Here is a 20,625-nt window from a genome sequence, read left to right as displayed (position 1 = left end):
TAATGATATTGGTCCAAAATTCTTCACACCCTTGTGCTTTTAGCTTAAATATTTGTAAACCCGATCCGTCCTACAGGGTGTCGTGGTCTTTTTTGGTTTATGTAAGTATTCGCCCCCAAAAAACCTAGTTAAACAGAATTAAAATTAAAACCAACTTAAAATTATCTACTTAGCCTTGTCAGAGCTGTTAAAAGAAGGCTATTACTTAAAGTCACATATTTCCATATCCTCCCAATGACAGGCTAATTTAATGTACTTTTCTCTTGCCATACTGACTCATGCTGACTCCCATACTTTGCTATTACGACTCCCATACTTTGCTATTACAGTCTCTAACGGTGTGTTCACACCGAACGCGATGGACGCGAATAGAGCGTCAGGTTTACATGTAAAGTCAATGGAAAGGCGCGATGACGCGCGATTGCGGGTCCCGCGAAAATTCGGAAGCAGATTTGCGTCGCGAAAACGCCAAAACGCGTGAAACGCGCGTCAGTGTAGCGCGTCTGGCGCGTTTGACTCGCGAATAAAACCATGCGCGTGAGTTTTTGTGTTGCATTTTGTGCATACGCGCGTTTCGCGTCTACCGCTCGAGTTGGAAAAATCTGAACTCCAGCGTCAAATCGCGCCGCGACAACCAATCAGGAGCCTGGTGACGTGGCTGTTACCTAGGTCAAAGGGGCAGATCCAGCCAAAGCCTTTCATACTTCAATGGAGGGGAAGGCTAATCAATGCGGTAGCAAACAACTCAGAGCTGTACAACACCAGCTGCTTTCAGTACCGAGACAGGAATAAAAAGGACCGAGCTTGGAGGAAGATATGTGAAGAGATCGGGCAACCTGGTAAGTTCATTCATTTCTCTTTTGAAAGTTTTCACTGACCCGGGGAAGCCGCACAAAAGCTAGCAAGCCACCGCTATTTTCCCACTGACGTACAAATACCGTTCTGCTTTTATGCATGTTGTCATTTAGGAATATATTTTATTGTTTATTAATAAACAGCACACAGTGGTCCCGCTGTTCATCCGTCACTGCTTTGCTTTTTCGCTGATTTTTTATTGCACAGTACAGCATTGCATTCTGCAGCCTGATTGACAAATCTGCTCCGTGTCGTGTCTCCTGCGCTTGCCAAATTTATCACGTTTGGTTTTGATAACTGAAGGAAACGGTTTCCAGGGCCTAATCCGTGGATCGGCTTCCTCCGAGGCGTGGACGTCTATCAGCAGAGAATGTACCTTCACCTATCAGCAGAGAATGTCCCTTAGTCTGTAACACAGTCAAATATATTCTCAAGTAATATTCAAGCATGCCATTCAGCGTGTTAGTACGAGCTCGGGAGCAGCTTGGGAGAACAAGAAAACAGAGACTGCTTCAGGTTGTCTTCCCAAATTGACTCAACTTTATTCACAAGTACAACAGTTTATATAGAGGGTAAAATTCATGAGACAGCAGATTTATCAGTTTAAACCAGTACAGACCAAGATAAGGCAGCGTCTTCCTGCCCTTGGGTGAAGAAGCATCCTTTGTGTAGTTTATTAGTTCAGCTACAATTGTGATTATCTCAGCGACATATTTTCAAGGCACAAAACGAAGAGTTCTTTCATTAGTGAAATCTGAAACAAACCATTTGGCCTTCAACAGGCGTCTAAAAGATTAAGAAACTAATGTAGCTGAGGGAGTGATCTCTGTGGTATTTCAACCTTGTACCAGCCTGTGATTCTCACACATCAATTCTTGGGTCAAAGAGAAAAATAACTAAAACAAAGGGGCCTTATTGAATGACAGAGTTTTCCTGCATAATGTCACTATAAAACAATATCCAGTAAATGCTACCATGGTACTAAAATACCTAACAGTTCCCCTCTTTTATTATTTTTAAAAATAATAACTCAAATAGAAAGGAAAAATCACAAATGTAATAACATAATATAAAAAGCAAATCATAAAATGTAATAGTTCACAACCTAATGTTCAATATACACATCAGGAACATCATTGGTAACATCTGGCACATCCTCAGGATCAATTTGTGCTAATTGCAAATACATTGAAGTAGCTGTACTAGTAGCTATATGGGTTATCATTGAAAATGTGGCTTGCAGAAATGTGAACAGGGTTGCACTTTACAATACGAAATAGTAAATAAAAATCCTAAGGTTAATGCAGTAGATATGATTAATAACCTAAATATATAAAAAAGACAGTTCTTTAGTCGTCTCCTGGCCTGGTCCCAGGTTCGTGTGATGACAATGGGCATTTCATTTTCTCCATTATCAGGATGAAATGAGTCTGGCTTTATCAGGTTAGACATCATGTGGTACTTTTGGCTTTCTGTTCCTGCTGGATGTTTGAGTACCTTGTCGTTGTTCTTTCAGACGTTGTGTGTTAATCAGTGATTGTGTGTGTATGTACATTGGATCCTGGCGCTGGCTCGCCTGAGATGTCATCTACCCGTGTGTTTATTTGCTCTGGATCCGGGCGCTGGCTCGCCGGAGATGTCGTCTGCTTGATCCGACGCCTGAGATGGTCCGATTGGGCTGGTCTTAACCCTGCTGGCATGAATCCACTGAGGTTGTCCGTCCGTAAGGATGCTGGTTCTTCGTCACTGCCAGTACAGTCTGGGGCTGGAACACGCGCGGCCTCCCAGAGAGTCCTTGGTTTTAGTGGCTTCTCCAACATGCATCTCCTTGTCTCCACTGGTGGAACTGTGGAGGGGAAAAGCTGAGAGAGACAAACTTTCTGATAGTTATTATTCAGTTTTTCTACCAGGTTGTGAACATCAGTGGACAATGCAATATACATCACCTTCTACTAGCGGTGCCCCTCTGGAAGCTGACCATGGTGTTGGAAATAGTCTTATTTCAAATGGAGATAATTTGGTTACTGCAGATTGAGTCCTTCTAATCTCACACAGGACTTGAGTAAGTAATTTGACCCAGGTCATTAAAGTTTTAGCACATTTTTTAATTACTTCTTATGTGAATGAAGGTCCTCTATCACTGTTAATTTGGTGAGGTATTCTGAATCTGGGTATTATTTCATTGCTCAACTTTTGATAGACTACTTCTGCAGTTTCTTTTGAGGTTGGATAAGCTTCTACCCATTTACTAAATTGATCCACTATTACCAGTAAGTACTTGATGCTTCCTTGCGATGGCATATGTGTAAAATCAATTTGTAATGTATGAAATGGAAAATCTGGTTGTGGTAAATGCTGATGTTTTGCTTTTGATTTTCCTACATTAGTTCGTGCACATGTTAGACAGGTTGCTAATATGCTTTTTACTGCATGTGATGTTTTCTCAATTACAAATCTTGATTTTATTGCCCCTATTACCCCTCTTTGTCCGACATGACTCACACCGTGAAAATGTCGGGCAAGGACTGGCATCAGGGAATATGGGAGGGCAATCAAACCCTTAAGATTTTGTATAAGCCATCTCTGTCATCTAAGGTACAGTCATTATTCTCCCAACAGGTGTAATCACATGCAGAGGCTTGCTCTTGTATAAATTTTAAATCAACATTTGTTTCTAAATAGTCTGGGAGTGTAACAAGTGGCAGCTGTAGGGGCACAGATAATACTTCCTGCGGAGGTGGGAGCTGCAGCCTTGGCTGTCACGTCTGCTAAGGCATTACCTGTTGCTTCGTCTGTGTCAGCTGTACTGTGTCCTTTCGTTTTTACAACTGCAACGGCCGATGGTAGCTGTATAGCCTGAAAAAGTCTTTGCACAAGATCAGAATTAGCAATTTATTTTCCATCAGCAGATCTAAATCCTCTCTGTCTCCACAATGTGCCAAAGTCATGCACAACGCCAAATGCATAGCGGCTGTCTGTGTAAATTGTCATACGCTTATCCAAATGGAGCTCACAGGCGCGTATTAAAGCCATGAGCTCTGCTTTTTGTGCTGAGTGAAATGGTAATGAGTGAGCCTCTAGTATGATGTCAGGCACTGTTACCACTGAATAGCCACAAAGAAATGAGTTGTCTCTCGGCCTTGAACAGGACCCGTCCACATAAACCGTGGCTGAGTCTGGGATAGGTGTTTGCTCTAAATCTGGACGTGGTGCTGTGGATTCCTGTATACGTGTCATGCAGTCATGATCATCAAGCCTGTCTGAGCCATCCTGTCGGTCAGAAGAACACAGCATAGGATCAATAAATGTGCTGGCGAATCAGGTGTGCTGCTCGCTTTTATAGTGAGATTTGCATATGTTGTGTAGTTATGTTTGCTAGAATGGTCGTGACCTGGTGATTGGTGTGTAGAATAGTGTCATGTGAGAGTGTGAGCTTCTCGCAGTCCCTTATCATGATAGAGCAAGCTGCTACTGCTCTCAGGCAGGCCGGCATTCCCTGAACAATTCAGGCAGCACCTTTGAGTGGCGGAGGTCAGCACTCCCTTTAATGCATTGAAAGAGGCAGTCATTTCTGTGGACCACAGTATTCGAGGAGGCTTGTCTTTTTTTACAACAGTCACGCAGAATGTGGTCATGAAAAGAACAGTCTGGTATCCACTGTCTGCAATAGTTCACCATGCCCAGGAAGGACAACATTTCCTTCTGTGTAGTGGGCCGAGGGACGGAGGTCACAGCTTTGACCCTGTCTGCAGTCATGGAACGTTTTCCGTGAGACAGTGTGAATCCCAAATATTGAACAGAAGTCTGACAGTACTGCATTTTCTTTGCAGATGCTTTGTGGCCAGTCTTTTGGAGGTGCTGGAGAAGCATGTGTGTAGCAGTTTGACATAGTTTTTCACTTTCAGCACAGAGGAGGAGGTCATCCACATGTGGATCAGGGTGCAGCCCTGAAGGAGTGAAGCACCATTGAGAAAGCAGCAGAGCTGTCTATCATGCCTTGGGGCAAACGAGTCCAAGTGTACTGCTTATTTCTATGTGTGATGCAATGCATGTCAATATGCTGTGAACATCTGAAACGAGAGGTGGCAGAGGAATGTTGACTGCATTAATTTGCCTTAAGTCTTGTATGAAACGCCATACGCCAGGTTTGTTAGGCTTTGGCACAGGATTGACAGGAGTGTTATATGGAGATACTGTAGGCTTTATTACTCCTGTAGTCAATAAATCTCCTATGATGACATCTAGAGCTGCGGCTTTTTCCGTGGAAATGGGATGTTGCTTGACATATACTGGCTTGTTGTGTTTTAATAGGTGTACGTGATAAAGTGTACAGTCAATAAATCCTATATCATTCTCACTTTTTGACCATAATGTCATATTCTGGTATTCAGCTGGCAATGTAACTGCAGAAATAGTACAGTGGATAGGGTAGGTTAGATCTATGTGTCGACATATTTCGTAACCTATGTCTGAGTTATGTGACAAAATCACTGTTTGACCTTAGAGAAACAAAAGTGTGGCTCCCAGTCATGGGATTACCTGTTAGTGGCGTCTGTACACGTTTTTTTGGCACAGTGTGTGACATAGAGTACCGGACAAAAGGATGTTGAGTTCATTCTCTGCTGAGGGTCCAGCTGACACAGAGGATGTTCCTTCTCCATCATGTCGGTACATAGGGCAGAGAAAACATAAGCTGTTATCAGTGTCAGCAAACATTTCACCCTTTGTGTTAAATTAAATACACAAATTCATTTTTGCTTTGGGTGTCTGCGGCTGCTGGAAAACTGAGCTAAATTTGCACCTCTAGCTTGTCCAACAGTGCATAAAGCGTTTTATGAATACTAGGATGGATTCATCAGGCTTCTGTTTACACATAGTTACTGCATTTAAGTCAATTTTGTCTCTGGACATTGTTAGCAGGAATTTCTTTAGATTCTTAAAGAAATTGGTGATTTTGTCATTATTTACCCACAAAAACTCTGCAGTTGTGGATGCTTTATCATGCTTTGGGTCTAATTCACCTATCTCTCTTATGAGTTGTGACTCGGTTACTCCAGGAATGCATTGACACAATATGTACCTGTAATCCGGACCACCCAAATGGTGATATCTGGTACTTCTCTGTAGTGCAGAGACAAAGGCTGTAGGATTTTTTAAGAGGATAGGGAAGCTCTTTAATAGTTGTCACTAATTCTGAGATTTTAGGGGGCTGAATACAACACTGATCTCCTATTATCATAAAGGGGTAAGTGTCATTGACGTCACTAGATTTTGGGTCTGTTTGTTTACTACCGCGAGTGTTGGCGTGAGGACCTTTGTCATCCTGGCTTTGTTTTTCCTTTTTTTCTTTTAGATAAGTCTTTATTAAAGTTCGGGTAACAGGTATTTCTTTAGCTACCTCTAAACCTCTAGCTACGATATCGTGGCGTTTCATGTGGGTGTCTATCGTGGACACTGCCTGATGCAAAAGTTTTTCTTCATAGTCGTCTAAATTGTTTTTCATAAGTTCCTCACATTCTTCTTTCAAAAGTTTTTCTCTTTTTTTTATGTTCTGCTAATTCTTCCTCGCGGCGTATATATTGTTTTTCCTGATCTTGTTCAATTAGGTGTCTAAGATCCGTTGCATGTGATTCAGATTTTTCGTCGCTTTCTTTTGAGCTGGTTGGATCAGAATGCTGACATTGTTTACGTGCAGCTGCTGCAGCAACTATTAATTCGGTCTCATCTTCGTAAGGCGGCGGGGCTGTGGGCTGAATGGCTGAGCATGCAAGACTAGCTTTTCCCGCAGTAGATTTATTTTCTATGCTAGAGCCTGCACTAGTTTTATTTGATGTTAAAGCATCTACACCTGGTTCCGGTCCCTTTTTCCATAGTGGTAACATTTGATGTATCACGTCGCGGCATTCTATCATGTATTTTCTACAGGACTTTTTAAGCAGACTACTTTTCTTATCACAAATGATATTCAACATTTCTACTGACCTGTTTCCTGGCGATAATCGTTCGGGATAAGGCTCCGGAAATAAATTAGAATGCATTGAACTTCTTAAGTTGTAAACAAAGTCAGTCACATAAGCACTCCCGCATGTTCTGGATACGTGATCATGGACGTCTTCATTGATTCGCGAGCGTGGGTTAAACGTAACCGGAAATGGGAGTTGTACTGAGCCGTTATTTGAGACTTTATTTTGTATTTTATTAATTTTTGGTTTTACAGGTACTTTAGATTTTTTATCGGACCTGTCTGTGGTCTTTGAATAATTCTGACCCATGTTCAGTGATTTCCAGAGGGGTTTACACGCTAGGAGGATTTAGGTTAGTATTTATTTTTGCTGTGGCACACCTGAGGTTACTTGATTTTTTGCTAGCAATTTTATCTTTTTAGTGAGCAACTTCTCACTTTTTAACGAGCAACTTCTCGTTTTATGACCCCAGGCAACTTCCTGTGTCCTTTCTGCTGGTGAGCAACTTCTTAGTTTATGACAGCAGGCAACTTCCTGTGTCCTTTCTGCTGTTATTTACAAAACAACAGGCAACTTCCTGTGTTTCTATGTGGGCCACTAAAGAAGGCTCCTCAGTGTATCCCACTTGTTACTATGTGGGCCACTGAAGAAGGCCTCGTCAGCGTATCCCGTTTCTATGTGGATCACTGAGAAAGGCATAACACAGTCTCATAAAATAAAAGACACGTGCCTACCTTCGTCAGGATCCCACTTCTGACACCAAAATTGAAGGAAACGGTTTCCAGGGCCTAATCCGTGGATCGGCTTCCTCCGAGGCGTGGACGTCTATCAGCAGAGAATGTACCTTCACCTATCAGCAGAGAATGTCCCTTAGTCTGTAACACAGTCAAATATATTCTCAAGTAATATTCAAGCATGCCATTCAGCGTGTTAGTACGAGCTCGGGAGCAGCTTGGGAGAACAAGAAAACAGAGACTGCTTCAGGTTGTCTTCCCAAATTGACTCAACTTTATTCACAAGTACAACAGTTTATATAGAGGGTAAAATTCATGAGACAGCAGATTTATCAGTTTAAACCAGTACAGACCAAGATAAGGCAGCGTCTTCCTGCCCTTGGGTGAAGAAGCATCCTTTGTGTAGTTTATTAGTTCAGCTACAATTGTGATTATCTCAGCGACATATTTTCAAGGCACAAAACGAAGAGTTCTTTCATTAGTGAAATCTGAAACAAACCATTTGGCCTTCAACAGGCGTCTAAAAGATTAAGAAACTAATGTAGCTGAGGGAGTGATCTCTGTGGTATTTCAACCTTGTACCAGCCTGTGATTCTCACACATCAATTCTTGGGTCAAAGAGAAAAATAACTAAAACAAAGGGGCCTTATTGAATGACAGAGTTTTCCTGCATAATGTCACTATAAAACAATATCCAGTAAATGCTACCATGGTACTAAAATACCTAACAATAACCATCGCGTCCAATAGAAAAAACAGCACAAAAACACCCATAACTATGAGCCTCATTCGGAAATAGACACCTGCACCGTGAGGGAAAAAGGCGCACGAAAGTGGCGGGCAGATGAAGACAAACCGCGGCATAATAATACTTTTACGTTTTGCAATCTACAAAGGTTTGCACTTTGAGAATCAATTGTGAGAACTGTGACCAGGGGCTAGTTATTCTGAGAACCCCTGCAATAAATGAGGGACCACTGTCTACTCTACGATTATTATATCCAACCTGTTAACATTTAATACTGTATTGATAGAACCAACTGATTCTGCAGCAGAGCATCCACAGTCCCTGAGCTCCTGCTGCTGCACCCACAGATATGTACAGCAAGCACTGATACCTTTTTAGTCGGTGGGATTCCCTTGTGATCACCTTTACTAAATATCTACAACCAATCTGATTATATCCTGTTATTGTTTTTGGTTTTTTTTCAATGTTGAAATTAAAATCTAGTAGCAGCCTTCTCATTTCTTTGTGTTTTGTGCTGTTTTACAGGCCCACAGAGGAGGACGGCTCCGAGGCAGATGAGGGACGGGTCCCAGGACGGTCCATCGGCGGTGGAGCTGGCCATCCTGGAGTCCCTGAAGAGGCCACACCAGTCTCCAATGGAGCATTTCCTCCTCAGCCTTGTTCCTGCTCTGGAGAGCAGCTGGTCCTTTTTATTCCTGTCTCTCTGTAAATTCTTATATTTTATATATTTATGTTTAATGTTTTTCTGTTTGAGACTTTTAATATTATTTCAAATAAATGTTTATAATGACTAATGTCTCAGTTCTACTACACAGCAAATGTTGGCACACGACTTGACACATGTAGAATTTATTTCATATTATACTAATGACAAAATATACTGATACAGTGGGATGCAGAAGTTTGGGCAACCTTGTTAATAGACATTATTTTCCTGTATAAATCGTTGGTTGTTACAATAAAAAATGTCAGTTAAATATCATACAGGAGACACACACAGTGATATTTGAGAAGTGAAAAGAAGTTTACTGGATTTACAGAAAGTGTGCAATAATTGTTTAAACAAAATCAAGCAGGTGCATCAATTTGGGCACCACAAAAAAGAAATGAAATGAATATTTAGTGTATATCAATGTGTGTGTCTCCTATATGATATATGGGGTGCCTTTGTCTGGATGTGCTTCCCATCCAGAGCTGCACAGCACAGAGGAAAGTTCCAGCGCTCCTGGAATCCCTCTGTGATGGACCGCCAGTCTCCAGGTGAAGGCACAGCCATGAAGTCGTCCACTAGACAGTCCCAGATGGACGTCGCTGCCTGGGGGGTGATCTGGCTCACCGTGGACACACCGACTCTGAAACTGAACGCGATGGTCCTGAAGGAGTCCCCGGTGACAAGGAACCTGGACAAAATTGTTCAAAATCAGTATTATGTGTACTGCAGTTACAAAATACATTATTCAAATTCCAAAATACTTTTGTGATGTCAGATTTAAATCACAAAACATGAATCTTACATAAAACATTTTGTAATTATAAGGATAATTACAAAATGTATATTAGGTCATATCTAAAACAGTTGTGTTTTGTTTTAACTTTAACATATCATAATTTGATTGGTAGCAACTTTCACAACTACAGTGAGCCAATCACTCATAATTCCTAAACATGTCAATCAGGTAGGAATGAAGTGAGACATTAATAGAAATAAAGAGTTGTATGTTGACATGTAGCCCTTTCCTTGCTTAAATCATTAATATTTTTGAAAAATTAATCTGTGATAAGACATAGCTTATCAAGATAGAACCATGTAACTAGAGATGAACCAAACTGTTCAGTTTTATCTAACTCTGTTTTAATAAAGACTGGTGACCCCTGCTATAGAGTCTGACAGCTGCAGGGATTATATACAAATATTCAACTATCCCAGAATTAAACCAGGTCTAAATAAAAAGGAGTGAGTATCACTACAAAGGTTAACTCAGTGGTCCTAATGCTACAGTTTGATATCAGCAAATACCGAGCGCATACATTGATGTGACACCACAGCCATGCTATCATGCAAACACTGATAACAGCATAAATCGAATTAAATCGGGACTTGATGAGAGCTTCTGAGTATCACTAGAAATATTATAAAGAGTCGTCTCTGTACCACAGTTTGCTTTCAGTAAACACCGACAGCATTCACTGTTAGCATAGCACATCCATGTTAGCAGTGTATAACTGGATGGATTAGCATATTAGCACAGATATCAATAAAGGACTACCGTATTAAATAGTTTTACTAACCTCAGGCAGACGGACAGGCGCTCTGCAGGTGGGATTGAGCGTCTGTAGTTGGTGTCTAGGCGGGCAATGCTGGGACCGACGAGGGAAAGCAGGTCCTCAAACTGGCCGACGGTGATAGCGCTGGAATCGGCCGTCATCCAGGCGCAGCTCCTGGAGCAAGTGGTGAAACTCACCAAACTGCTCATGCCTCTGGAGGACCTGATGGACCCAGGTATGGCGAGGATGTCTTTTACGCTGCTGCTCTGCTCTCCACAGTACATAGAGAAGGGAGACTCTCTCTTCAAGCGCTAGCTCGATAGCTGCCATCTTGCAAAGATACCGGTCTGGCACAACTCCCTCCCACATTCCTCCCACATTTCCGGTTCACGCGCGTCAAAATAGCGATGGATTTTTCTTGGACACGCGTTGAGACGCGAATGTACACGCGTCAAATTAGGGGCGTTTGGGGCGTTTTATTCGCGTCCATCGCGTTCGGTGTGAACACACCGTAAGTGACCCCTTATGGGGCAAGGAAGAATCACTTTTTTCTCTGTTGTATTGCACAGTGCATCTGGGACTGTGCAGTGACTTGTATGCTGCTCACGTATACACTGATTAGCCACATAACATTAAAACCACAGAATGGACAGCTACAGTGAAAGAAGACGCTGATCATATCATAACACTGCAATGTTCTGCTGAGAAATACTGAGACCTGCAATTCACATGGATGTTATTTTGGCTCCCCCTGCAGGCCTTAAAAACAGCCAACGTGGAAGAGCTAAAAAGTGCAGTTCCACTAATGCCCACTTGAAGCTGACTCAAAAAGAAAAGCCTCATAGACTCCCAGAACCAGAGGATGATTTAACAGATTGTTGTAATGCATGTGCTGCCTTAAAATACAGTGATAGTTGACAAAGCTATAAAATTATTAGTCTGTCAGAGTAATTTATTAATCTGATAGTCCAGCAACACATGCAATAATTAAAATCAGTCAATCACCTTTTATGGTATCACCTTTAATCAATATTAGAGACTCCTGGTGACCTTTTACTGCACTACAGTTGAGAGTGTGTTGACATATGTCATAACTGTGTGGTAGGCTGCCTATACAGTGGCTGACAAGAAAAGAGTGCAAAGGGTGCAGAAGCATCAAAAGCAGAGCAAATACCTCAGGAAACCACTTCTTTTCTTGGTTGGAAGGACATTAATGCAGGTTTCTAACACCGGCAATACTCAGTTTAATTGCCCAGTGCAATAACTTGATATATATGTGACTTTAGTATCTTGTCAATTTATTGCTGTTTATGGCCTCCCCATCTGAGCTGTTTTATTACGTTGTTGCTTCTATATTGTCTGTTTCATTGTGTTTTACATGTCTTAACATGTCTTCAGATGTAGCACTCTGAAATTTCGCCGTACAGTATCTGTGCTATGACAACAAAAATTAATCTTTTTAATTTTTCATAAAAAACAAAAACAAAACTAGTATACATGTCTTGCTTGTCCTGATGCATATTTTATGGTACGTGTGTTAGTGTATAGTAGCTACAACTGTAGGCATAGGGGTCAAAATGAATAAATAAAAATAGTAATACATATGCAAGACTCGAGAAGGCCGAGAAGTGTTGATGTTTCAACCAAGAGACAGACCGCGCTTGACAGTTTCCGGGTCTGAGCGCGAGGAAAGGATGGGCGAGTTGTCGGCGTTGTTGTTGTTTGTGTGTGCGAGGTCAGCTCATTTTAAACGCTCGTAACTTCTGTATTTCTTAAGAAGACCTCCCGAAACTATTTTATCAGAGTATCATGTACTCAGCAATTTAGTATTTGACTCTGTCGGCCGGGCTGTAATCTCGTTTTGCTAACTTATTAGCCAAGTCAAGCTAACTGACAAAACACACCAGTAATGTTCCCGGAAATAAGCGTCGTGACCTTCAATATAAAACGCACAGCGACACGACAGAAGTTAGATCGTTTATTTTGAAAATTCACAGAAAATTTGACTGAACGTTCTCATTTTTGTTGTGTCGTGCTTGACACTAGTGCAACTACTGTAGTTGCACGCGTTTAGCTACGTTGTCTATAACAGTCGTTATATTCTATAAGTAGCTTTGAGAAATCTGACTTCACCCGAAATTTGACGGGTTTTTTTTTCATTAGCCGACAGCTGTAGCATGTTAGACGCGTGTGCGGCTTTCTAGGAGTCTTCCAGAAAGAGTTGTCGTCGGGCCTGTTCAGGTTATTTCCATCACTGCCATTGGCTAACAAGTTTCTAAAGAGAAATGTCACTGGAGGGCTATGAGAGACATCTGGACTCGATAAGCTCGGATTTGAGCAGCGGGTCTGTGGTCAGTGAGCGATCAGCTTTAGCCCATTTTAATGGCGAAGAGGAGAAGTTGCATTACATTCCTATCCGGATCCTGGGGAGGGGGGCGTTTGGTGAAGCGACTCTGTACAGAAGGACAGAGGTAAGCAGGGTATCAGCATAGCCTGATTTTGTTCTCGTGATTTATTGGCATGGTTTTCTTCATACCTAATGCTATGTGAGGAAATGCCTTGCTAATATATTATGACCTGCAAGTGTCTTCTATTAAAATTGAATGCCTCACTGTTCTCCTCTGTGCACATCCTTGGTATTTCTCACTGTGGCTCTGAGAAATTCTTGGGTGAAAACAAGATGAATGACTCTCTCATGCATTGCCTGTTAGTCCCTTTGTAATATGTATCTGCAAGATTAGCTGCTATTCTAATAACATCTTGAGACCTCTCTAATTGAGGCTCTTATTTATTTGGTTTGTTTCCCTATAGGATAACTCTCTGGTGGTATGGAAGGAGGTCGACCTGAACTCACTTTCAGATAAGGAGCGCAGAGATGTCATGAATGAAATAAGCATCCTCTCCATCCTGGAGCACAAAAACATCATAGCCTACTTCAACCATTTCATGGATAAAAACACTCTGCTCATTGAGTTGGAGTATTGCAATGGTAAGCCAGTGCACTGCTAACCTCTGATGATCTGATTGAGGTTAGTTTGGGTGTTGCTCATCTGTGACCGGGTGATAAATTGTCCTGTCATTGCAGGCGGAAATCTGTATGATAAAATCGTCCAGCAAAAGGGGACACTGTTCAGCGAGAAGGTATGAATGGACTATGACAGGCTGTTTATTTTAAACAAAATTGTTATGTTCTTTGCTGTTCTATGTGAATCTTGAACATGTTTTCTTCAGGTGGTCATATGGTACCTGTACCAGATTACTTCAGCAGTGGCCCACATTCACAAGGCTGGGATCTTACACAGGTAGGATGTTCGTGCTCTGACTGAATGTATCCGGCAGATGATTTTCGCAGATGAAACAATATTTTTTTTCTCTCTTTTTGTAAATGGCAGAGATATCAAAACTCTCAACATTTTCCTGACAAAGACTGACCTTATTAAGCTGGGCGACTACGGCCTCGCAAAGAAGCTAGGCTCCGAATTTTCCATGGCGGAGAGTGTAAGTTGTGGCTCCCTCCCCGACATCTCTAAACTGGAGGCTACGATTAAGGAAATCTCAACAGTTGTTAATCATCCGTTCACTCTATTTACACTTGGTGTAGCGGGAGTGTGGTTCTTAGATTTGTGCCTGTTTTACATAGATTACTTAAACATAGATTCCAAAGATAAACTTGTTCTGTTGCTTTGTAGCTGAGGCATAGCTGAGTTTAGATTATCTTAGCAAAAATAGCACACATACTGTAAATGGAAGCGAGTAGGTGTATATGTTTAGCATTCATTAGCCACCTTGCTGCTGTTTACTAATGAGACTCTGCACTAAATGCAAGTGTTTACTGAGAGTTTGCTTTGCAGATACATGCCAGGGTGGTATAGTTTATGAATCAAGTTGAGATAACATGTTTCACTAATGATCTTAATGCACCATTTCCTTCCTTTGTATGTCCAGTGTGTGGGAACTCCATATTACATGTCACCTGAATTGTGCCAGGGAGCAAAGTACAACTTCAAATCCGACATTTGGGCCATGGGTTGTGTACTTTTTGAACTCCTAACACTTACAAGGACATTTGATGCTACGGTAGGTTTTCAGGCTTTCTGGTAGCGAGCGTAAATTCTGGATTTTTGACTCGAGAATGAGTTTATCATAATGTTTTTCTTTCTTTTCAGAACCCTCTGAATCTCTGTGTGAAAATTGTCCAGGGCAACTGGACTATGGAGTTGAACTCGGATATTTATTCATCTGCAATAGTGAAACTTGTGCATGAGTGTCTCGATCAAGTAAGTGAGAAGAACAATCAGAGTGTTGTTTCGAGTTTAAAAACAAACGTCTGACCCCAGGGATAACACTGTGGTTAAGTAAAGAGCTGATTGATATCACTAACCCTTGTGATCTTTCAGGATCCTGCAAAGAGGCCCACCGCTGAGCAGATTCTCGGCCAGCCATTAATTTCCTCCTGCCGACAGTAAGAACGCTTCGAATCCTCATATTGCCTCATTATAATAAAAATCTGCCACTCATTGACAGCTTCACTGTTTAACAGGGAGCTTGAAGAGCGAGTTTGCCTGCTAAATTCAGCCATGAAGAAACCAAAGTGAGTTCATGATTCCTCAGCTGTGTGTTCACCATCATAGAAGCAGGCTCGACATCTTTCCAACATGATTTAAATGATTTGTTGTGCTTGTGCAATAGGCTGAGCACAGTGAGCGAGAGTCCTGTCGCGGTGGTTACTCAACGCTCGAGGGATGTGTATTACTGGGGTGGAGGGAAGTTCACTCCTCAGAAACTAGACACGTTCAAAGCAGGCAGCAGTGCCCAGTATGTGTGTGCAGGAGAGAACCACTTTGCGGTTGTGTCAGTGGAAAAGGAGCTGTATACCTGGGCTGTAAGTATTAATCCATCGTTCTGTGGAAGACATATTTGATCTGGTTTTTGCTGCACTACAGGGAACTTTTTCCACCCTCAGAATGTACAAGGCGGGGCTAAGATGGTGGGCCAGCTAGGGCACGGAGACCAGGCCTCGTATCGGCAACCAAAGAAGGTGGAGAAGCTGATAGGGAAGGCTATCCGACAGGTGGCATGTGGGGCTGACTTCACTGCCTGTGTCACTGGTAAGTGAAGAGGATTCCTGCTAAGGCCTGATTTATAGTGCTGTGGTAAATGTTTGCAGTAGCTGTAGCATAGCCATATAACACTGCACCCTAACTGAAGCTGTATCCTGATATGCAGTTTACCAAAACTACATGTCACAGTGATGTAGGTACCTTAATGTCACTCACTGGTTTGTGAAGTCTGCAAACAAGCTGTCCTGCAGCTGGCAGTGTTGGGGTCATTACACAAGATAAATAATGTGTTACACGTTACTTGTTACTTTTATTTAAAAGTAATGCAGTACATTATTTAATTATGATTAATTTTGAGGACACAGAAACTCCTTCAGCATGCTGTCTGTGAAGATGCTTGCAAAGAGTCAAAGATGTTTCTGTCCTGCATGCAGTTTCCACTTTACCATCACACTCTTATCCCTTTGTGCAATAAAACGAAGAGTAATGTCCATATCTGGCTGTTTGAGAAACTGCACCTCCATGTTGGCCTGGTTTTTCAGCCTGCCACCCGGGTTGCCACTTGAGTAATGCAGACTGCAGTGTCTGTATATCAATTAGCACAAGGACAGTGCCTGGAGTATGTTGTGAAGTCTTTTGTTTTAATGCATTTCAGTAAAAGTTAGTGTTGTTAAACAGTTAAATGCAGACACATCAGCACATAGAGTATAAATGTAGCGTGTGGTGTTACCCACCACAATGTAGGCTCTGCAAAGGTTCAGCACAGCACTACAAATGAAGCTGAAAAAAGAAAACAGGGTCTGTAAAGCCATCGAAAATTCCTCTGCCTCTTTTGCAGATGAAGACCAGATGTACATGTTCGGGTCGGACTATTATGGCTGCATTGGAATCGAGGGCGAGCTGGGCGTGGAGATTCTGGAGCCAGTTCTTCTGGAGTTTTTTGAGGAGCGACCGGTGCGCCAGGTTTCCTGTGGAGACAACCACGTGGTGGTGCTGACTCAGAATGGCGACATCTACTCGTGGGGCGTAGGAGAGTATGGTACATAGGGTTGCTGTTTTTAGCTGATGTTTGTAAGCATCTACCAGATTTCCTTCTTTGACTTTCATAATTGTAGCCAGTAGGTGGAAAAAGTGTCACTTAAATGTACTGCATTTTAAGATTGCATCTCATCTTTAATCTCTTTTTATTTTTTTTTTCACATGGCAGGACGTCTTGGCCTGGAGTGTGAGGATGATTTTAATTCTCCTATGCAAGTAAGACTTACTTCAGTGTCTTGGCAGAGGCCTCTCAGGAGCTGGTTAAATACAAATGAATTTAATGTTACATCTGCTGTTTGTTTGTTTGTTTGTTTTCAGGTGGAGATTCCTAAAGGTGCAACTATCTCATCAGTGTCGTGTAGCAGTGATGGGACTTTCTTTTTGACCGAGATGGGCAAAGTCTTGGCATGTGGAAACAATGACTTCAACAAGCTGGGGCTGACTCAAGGATTCTCTGGAATCAAAAACCACCCCGGAGAGGTAGTTAGCTGTATTTAAAGTACTATAATAATAACAGTCTTGCGCACCGCTTTGTGCAGCTGTGCTTATAAATGCCTTTTTCTTTCTTTTTCTTTCTCTCATGTTTGGCAATCCAGAGTTACCAGGGGATCCCGTACATCACCACACTGACCTTGGTAAAGCAGCTGTCTCACTTCAAGATCCGGACCATAGCTCCAGGGAAGACACACACAGCTGCCATTGATGGTACAACAAAAAATAGTTATTATCATTTCTCTTCTAAAAAATAACTGTGTCAAAGAGGTTTCGTTCATATGATTTTTGTCTTTGCAGAACGTGGTCGTCTGATCACCTTTGGCTGCAACAAGTATGGGCAGTTAGGCGTGAAGGACTTTAAGAAACACCAATGTGTCCAGGTCCTTGTTGGCCCGTTTGGAGGGAAGATAGTGACCAAAGTGTCTTGTGGAGATGGATTCACCATTGCAGCCACAGAGGGTAAGAGCATGTGCACTACTGTGGTTCATGTATTGCTAACTATTATGATATTTATATCAAGTATTTGTTTGTTTGTTTTTTTTCCTCCTCAGAACAGTATGACATAATTTTTTTTCTTGCAGACAATCAGATCTTTGCCTGGGGAAACGCAGGAAATGGGAGACTCGGGATGCCTGCTGATAAAGGATTCGGCTCTGAGGTTTGCCCCGCCATGCCGAGGCCAATATTTGGTTCCCTCCACCACGTCCCAGACCTTTCTTGCCGTGGTTGGCACACCATCATCATAATGGGTCTGTCTAGAAAATCGCTGCACAGACACCAACAGAAGTTATTTCATAAAACAGCTAATTAATGCCCGTTTTTTCTAATTTGTAGAAAAAGTACTCAACTCAAAAACCATCCGCTCAAACAGCAGTGGACTGTCGACCGATAGGGGTAAATACGTTTGTTGACATTTGTGTTCTGATTAATTTTGTTTTCTTGAAAGTTAATTCGTGTGTGTGTGTGTGTGCGTGTGTGTGTCAGGGCTGGCCCATGAGGAATCTCCATCCACGTCCATGGATCTGGACATCGAACTTGGTGCCGAGACGGAGTGTCGCGACAGGGGTCTTGGGGGTACAATGGAGGTTAATACAGAGGATTGCTTCCTGGAAACTCCAATGATGTTGATGGCGAATCAGACCGGGGACAGCTCCTGCCCTCTGTGGCTGAGAAAGGTTTGTTACTGTGGAAGCACAAATAAATAAGGAAATCTTGATTTTTATTTATTTATTTTTTTATCTTAATTTTGTGATGTTCTCTTCCAACAGGAGCTCGAAGATGCAGAGGTCATCCCGATACCAGACAACTCGGAGCCTCTCACTCCAGGCCAGCTCTCTTCCTTCTCTAAGAGTGTTACTTTACCGTATGAAGAACTGAAAGAGCTTAAAGCAGCTGCAGCAGCAGTCGGCAGCATGAAGGACCTACCGGTAAAGCAATCAGCTGCTGTTTATATACGATTTCCACTAAGCACTCTTAATAAAGTGGCTATATTCACTTTAAATTCTCTGTGTTGGCTTTACAGACAAAACGAATGAGCTGTGATAAGGTGAACGGACTGGAGGAGACTGATGGCTTGGCAAAAGGAGAGTCTTATGGGTGTTGCAATTCAAGTAGTGAGCTGACACAGGTAACATACTCAAGAATCCGAAGCGTGAGTAAATGCGGCATTCACCGCAGTGCTTCGATGACAGTAAACCCTTTTGTTGTGGTTTTTTGCAGCTGCGAGAGACAGTCGCCCGTCAAGAGATGAGAATCCAAATGCTTGAGAAACAGGTGATTGTTTTTGGTTTATGTTTCAAATCCAGTGACCTCTGAGCTCACTTTGATTGTTGTGTTTAAATAACACCAAGCACACATCTCTGCTGCCTGTAGATCAGTGAGCAGCGGCTGGAGAATGAGAGGCTCTGGGCGGCCATCAATCGTTCTGCGCTGCAGGGAGCAGTATGCGACAGTAATGGAAACCATCCCTCCGCTCGTACGCCCATGGATGGAGGAAGAAGAAGAGGCGGGCTCACAAATCACGGAGGCCGATCTGCTGGGGCCAGCGTGTGAGGCTTAACACGCAGATGTCCTGGCCATGGGTGAAATGTCAAACCCTCCTAGCACATACTGAGTTGAGCAACGTGAGGTGGACGGGCAGCAGAGACGTCATCCTCATTTCCACTCAGAGGTTACATGACAGATGTTAGCACAGTGCTAAGTTTCACGATTACATTTTATTGCATAGGTGTAATAATGTAAAGATGCATCGCACACGCTCAGTGCAAGCCAGCCTGATCCTCCAGACAGGAAATGTTGGCTGGATTCAACAAGAAGCATCAGACCTTAACGCCTGGGAGAGACAATCTGGTCATAGTGTTACACTGCCACGTGCAGCAGACGGCAAGTCTGCACATTTGGTGGTGGTTTTGTTCCGTTTTGGTGACGCTTCAGTCCTTTAGTGCCTCAGAAGTTAGTATTTATCAAATACCAGGTAAGGCTAGCTTATGCAAATGTATCCAAAGTGTATGTATATGCAAAGGGTTGTCAGTCTGTATGCTGGCAGCTTCTTCCAAAGTAAAAACATAACATGTACATCATGTTTTGTTCCACTTTTTACATTTTCATTTCTTCTGATATTCCTAAAAGGTGAAAGCGCTAAACAGAACTCAGCCTCTAAACCTCTTTTGGTATTTATCGCACATTTTAGCGATTGCAAACTTATTCGAATTAATTCATGCAAACATATACATACAGCTTAAATTGCATGTTTTATTGTTGTATTAAGAGCACTTGTGTGAAGCAAAAAAACTACTGATTCTTTTTTTCTTTTTCTTTTTTTTAAATACGAGTTAGTTTTCCTGTTTTCTTTGTGACACTGAACACTTGAACAGTTTGCGTAAAAACAATTGTGGTCTTTCAAACATTTATTCTGTAGTTGAACATGAAGCTATAACATTTTTCTTTCTTTGTAACTGTTTTGTCTCTGATGCTTTTTGAAATTTCCTCATTTTTTGTTTGCAATTTTGTCATTTGTGAAAACAAAAAAGTTTATATTTCATTTTTCTTTTTTTGTAGCTCTGTTGAATCCATTTATTCTCATGTTATGAGCTGTGTGCGCGTGTGTGTGTGTGTGTGTGCGCTCACATGCTTCAAATATCAACTGTGTAACTCCAGAGTATTTTTTTTTAATGTTGGGGGAAAAACATCATACATTACAGAGTGCCTTAAGCTATTAAATCTTGAATTTGTGCATATATGACTGCTGTGCCTTAAATTGTTTTGTTTTTTGTTGTTGTTGTGTGTTCAGTTTTTAAAAATACGGTTTACTTTTGTTTTTCTTTAAATAGTTTACTAAATACTGCTGGGATGCAACGGTTGTAAAAAAAACAAACAAAAAAAAACTGCATCTCGCCCAGTCACTCTGTCTATGCTTTGTGTACAAGCCATAAATAAAACTGTTATCTTTCATTCTGAGTGTACAGTCA

The 20,625-nt window shown here is 41.9% G+C and overlaps 2 protein-coding genes and 2 long non-coding RNA genes across 4 annotated transcripts; 2 read left to right on the top strand and 2 right to left on the bottom strand.

Annotated features, from left to right (window-relative positions):
• Window positions 1-1,372: 1,372 nt before the first annotated feature.
• On the bottom strand, window positions 1,373-8,281 carry LOC309695510. Its single transcript, XR_014273169.1, has 2 exons — window positions 7,553-8,281; window positions 1,373-2,717 (listed from the first exon to the last, which is right to left on the bottom strand). It is a non-coding gene; the product is annotated as an uncharacterized lncRNA (long non-coding RNA).
• A 7-nt stretch (window positions 8,282-8,288) lies between these two features.
• On the top strand, window positions 8,289-9,090 carry LOC309695511. The gene is made up of 2 exons (XR_014273170.1): window positions 8,289-8,681; window positions 8,826-9,090. It is a non-coding gene; the product is annotated as an uncharacterized lncRNA (long non-coding RNA).
• A 43-nt stretch (window positions 9,091-9,133) lies between these two features.
• LOC309695509 (uncharacterized protein) lies at window positions 9,134-11,078 on the bottom strand. The gene is made up of 2 exons (XM_082516201.1): window positions 10,590-11,078; window positions 9,134-9,700 (listed from the first exon to the last, which is right to left on the bottom strand). The coding sequence occupies exons 1-2, from the start codon at window positions 10,847-10,849 to the stop codon at window positions 9,430-9,432; spliced, it is 531 nt and encodes a 176-aa protein (XP_082372327.1). The 5' UTR covers window positions 10,850-11,078; the 3' UTR covers window positions 9,134-9,429.
• Window positions 11,079-12,213: 1,135 nt separating this feature from the next.
• nek9 (NIMA related kinase 9) lies at window positions 12,214-20,608 on the top strand. The gene is made up of 23 exons (XM_082515818.1): window positions 12,214-13,036; window positions 13,377-13,554; window positions 13,651-13,706; window positions 13,797-13,867; window positions 13,958-14,063; window positions 14,511-14,642; window positions 14,732-14,842; window positions 14,963-15,027; window positions 15,106-15,156; window positions 15,255-15,447; window positions 15,529-15,673; window positions 16,464-16,664; window positions 16,833-16,879; window positions 16,982-17,143; window positions 17,260-17,368; window positions 17,456-17,617; window positions 17,740-17,907; window positions 17,993-18,052; window positions 18,143-18,333; window positions 18,427-18,585; window positions 18,681-18,785; window positions 18,878-18,931; window positions 19,031-20,608. The coding sequence occupies exons 1-23, from the start codon at window positions 12,851-12,853 to the stop codon at window positions 19,208-19,210; spliced, it is 2,892 nt and encodes a 963-aa protein (XP_082371944.1). The 5' UTR covers window positions 12,214-12,850; the 3' UTR covers window positions 19,211-20,608.
• Window positions 20,609-20,625: the final 17 nt, after the last annotated feature.

The sequence above is a fragment of the Aulonocara stuartgranti genome (genome assembly GCF_965226115.1).
Source record: "Aulonocara stuartgranti genome assembly, chromosome: 19".
In the NCBI taxonomy this organism is placed as follows: Eukaryota; Metazoa; Chordata; class Actinopteri; order Cichliformes; family Cichlidae; genus Aulonocara; species Aulonocara stuartgranti.
This window is presented reverse-complemented; position numbering and strand designations above follow the sequence as displayed.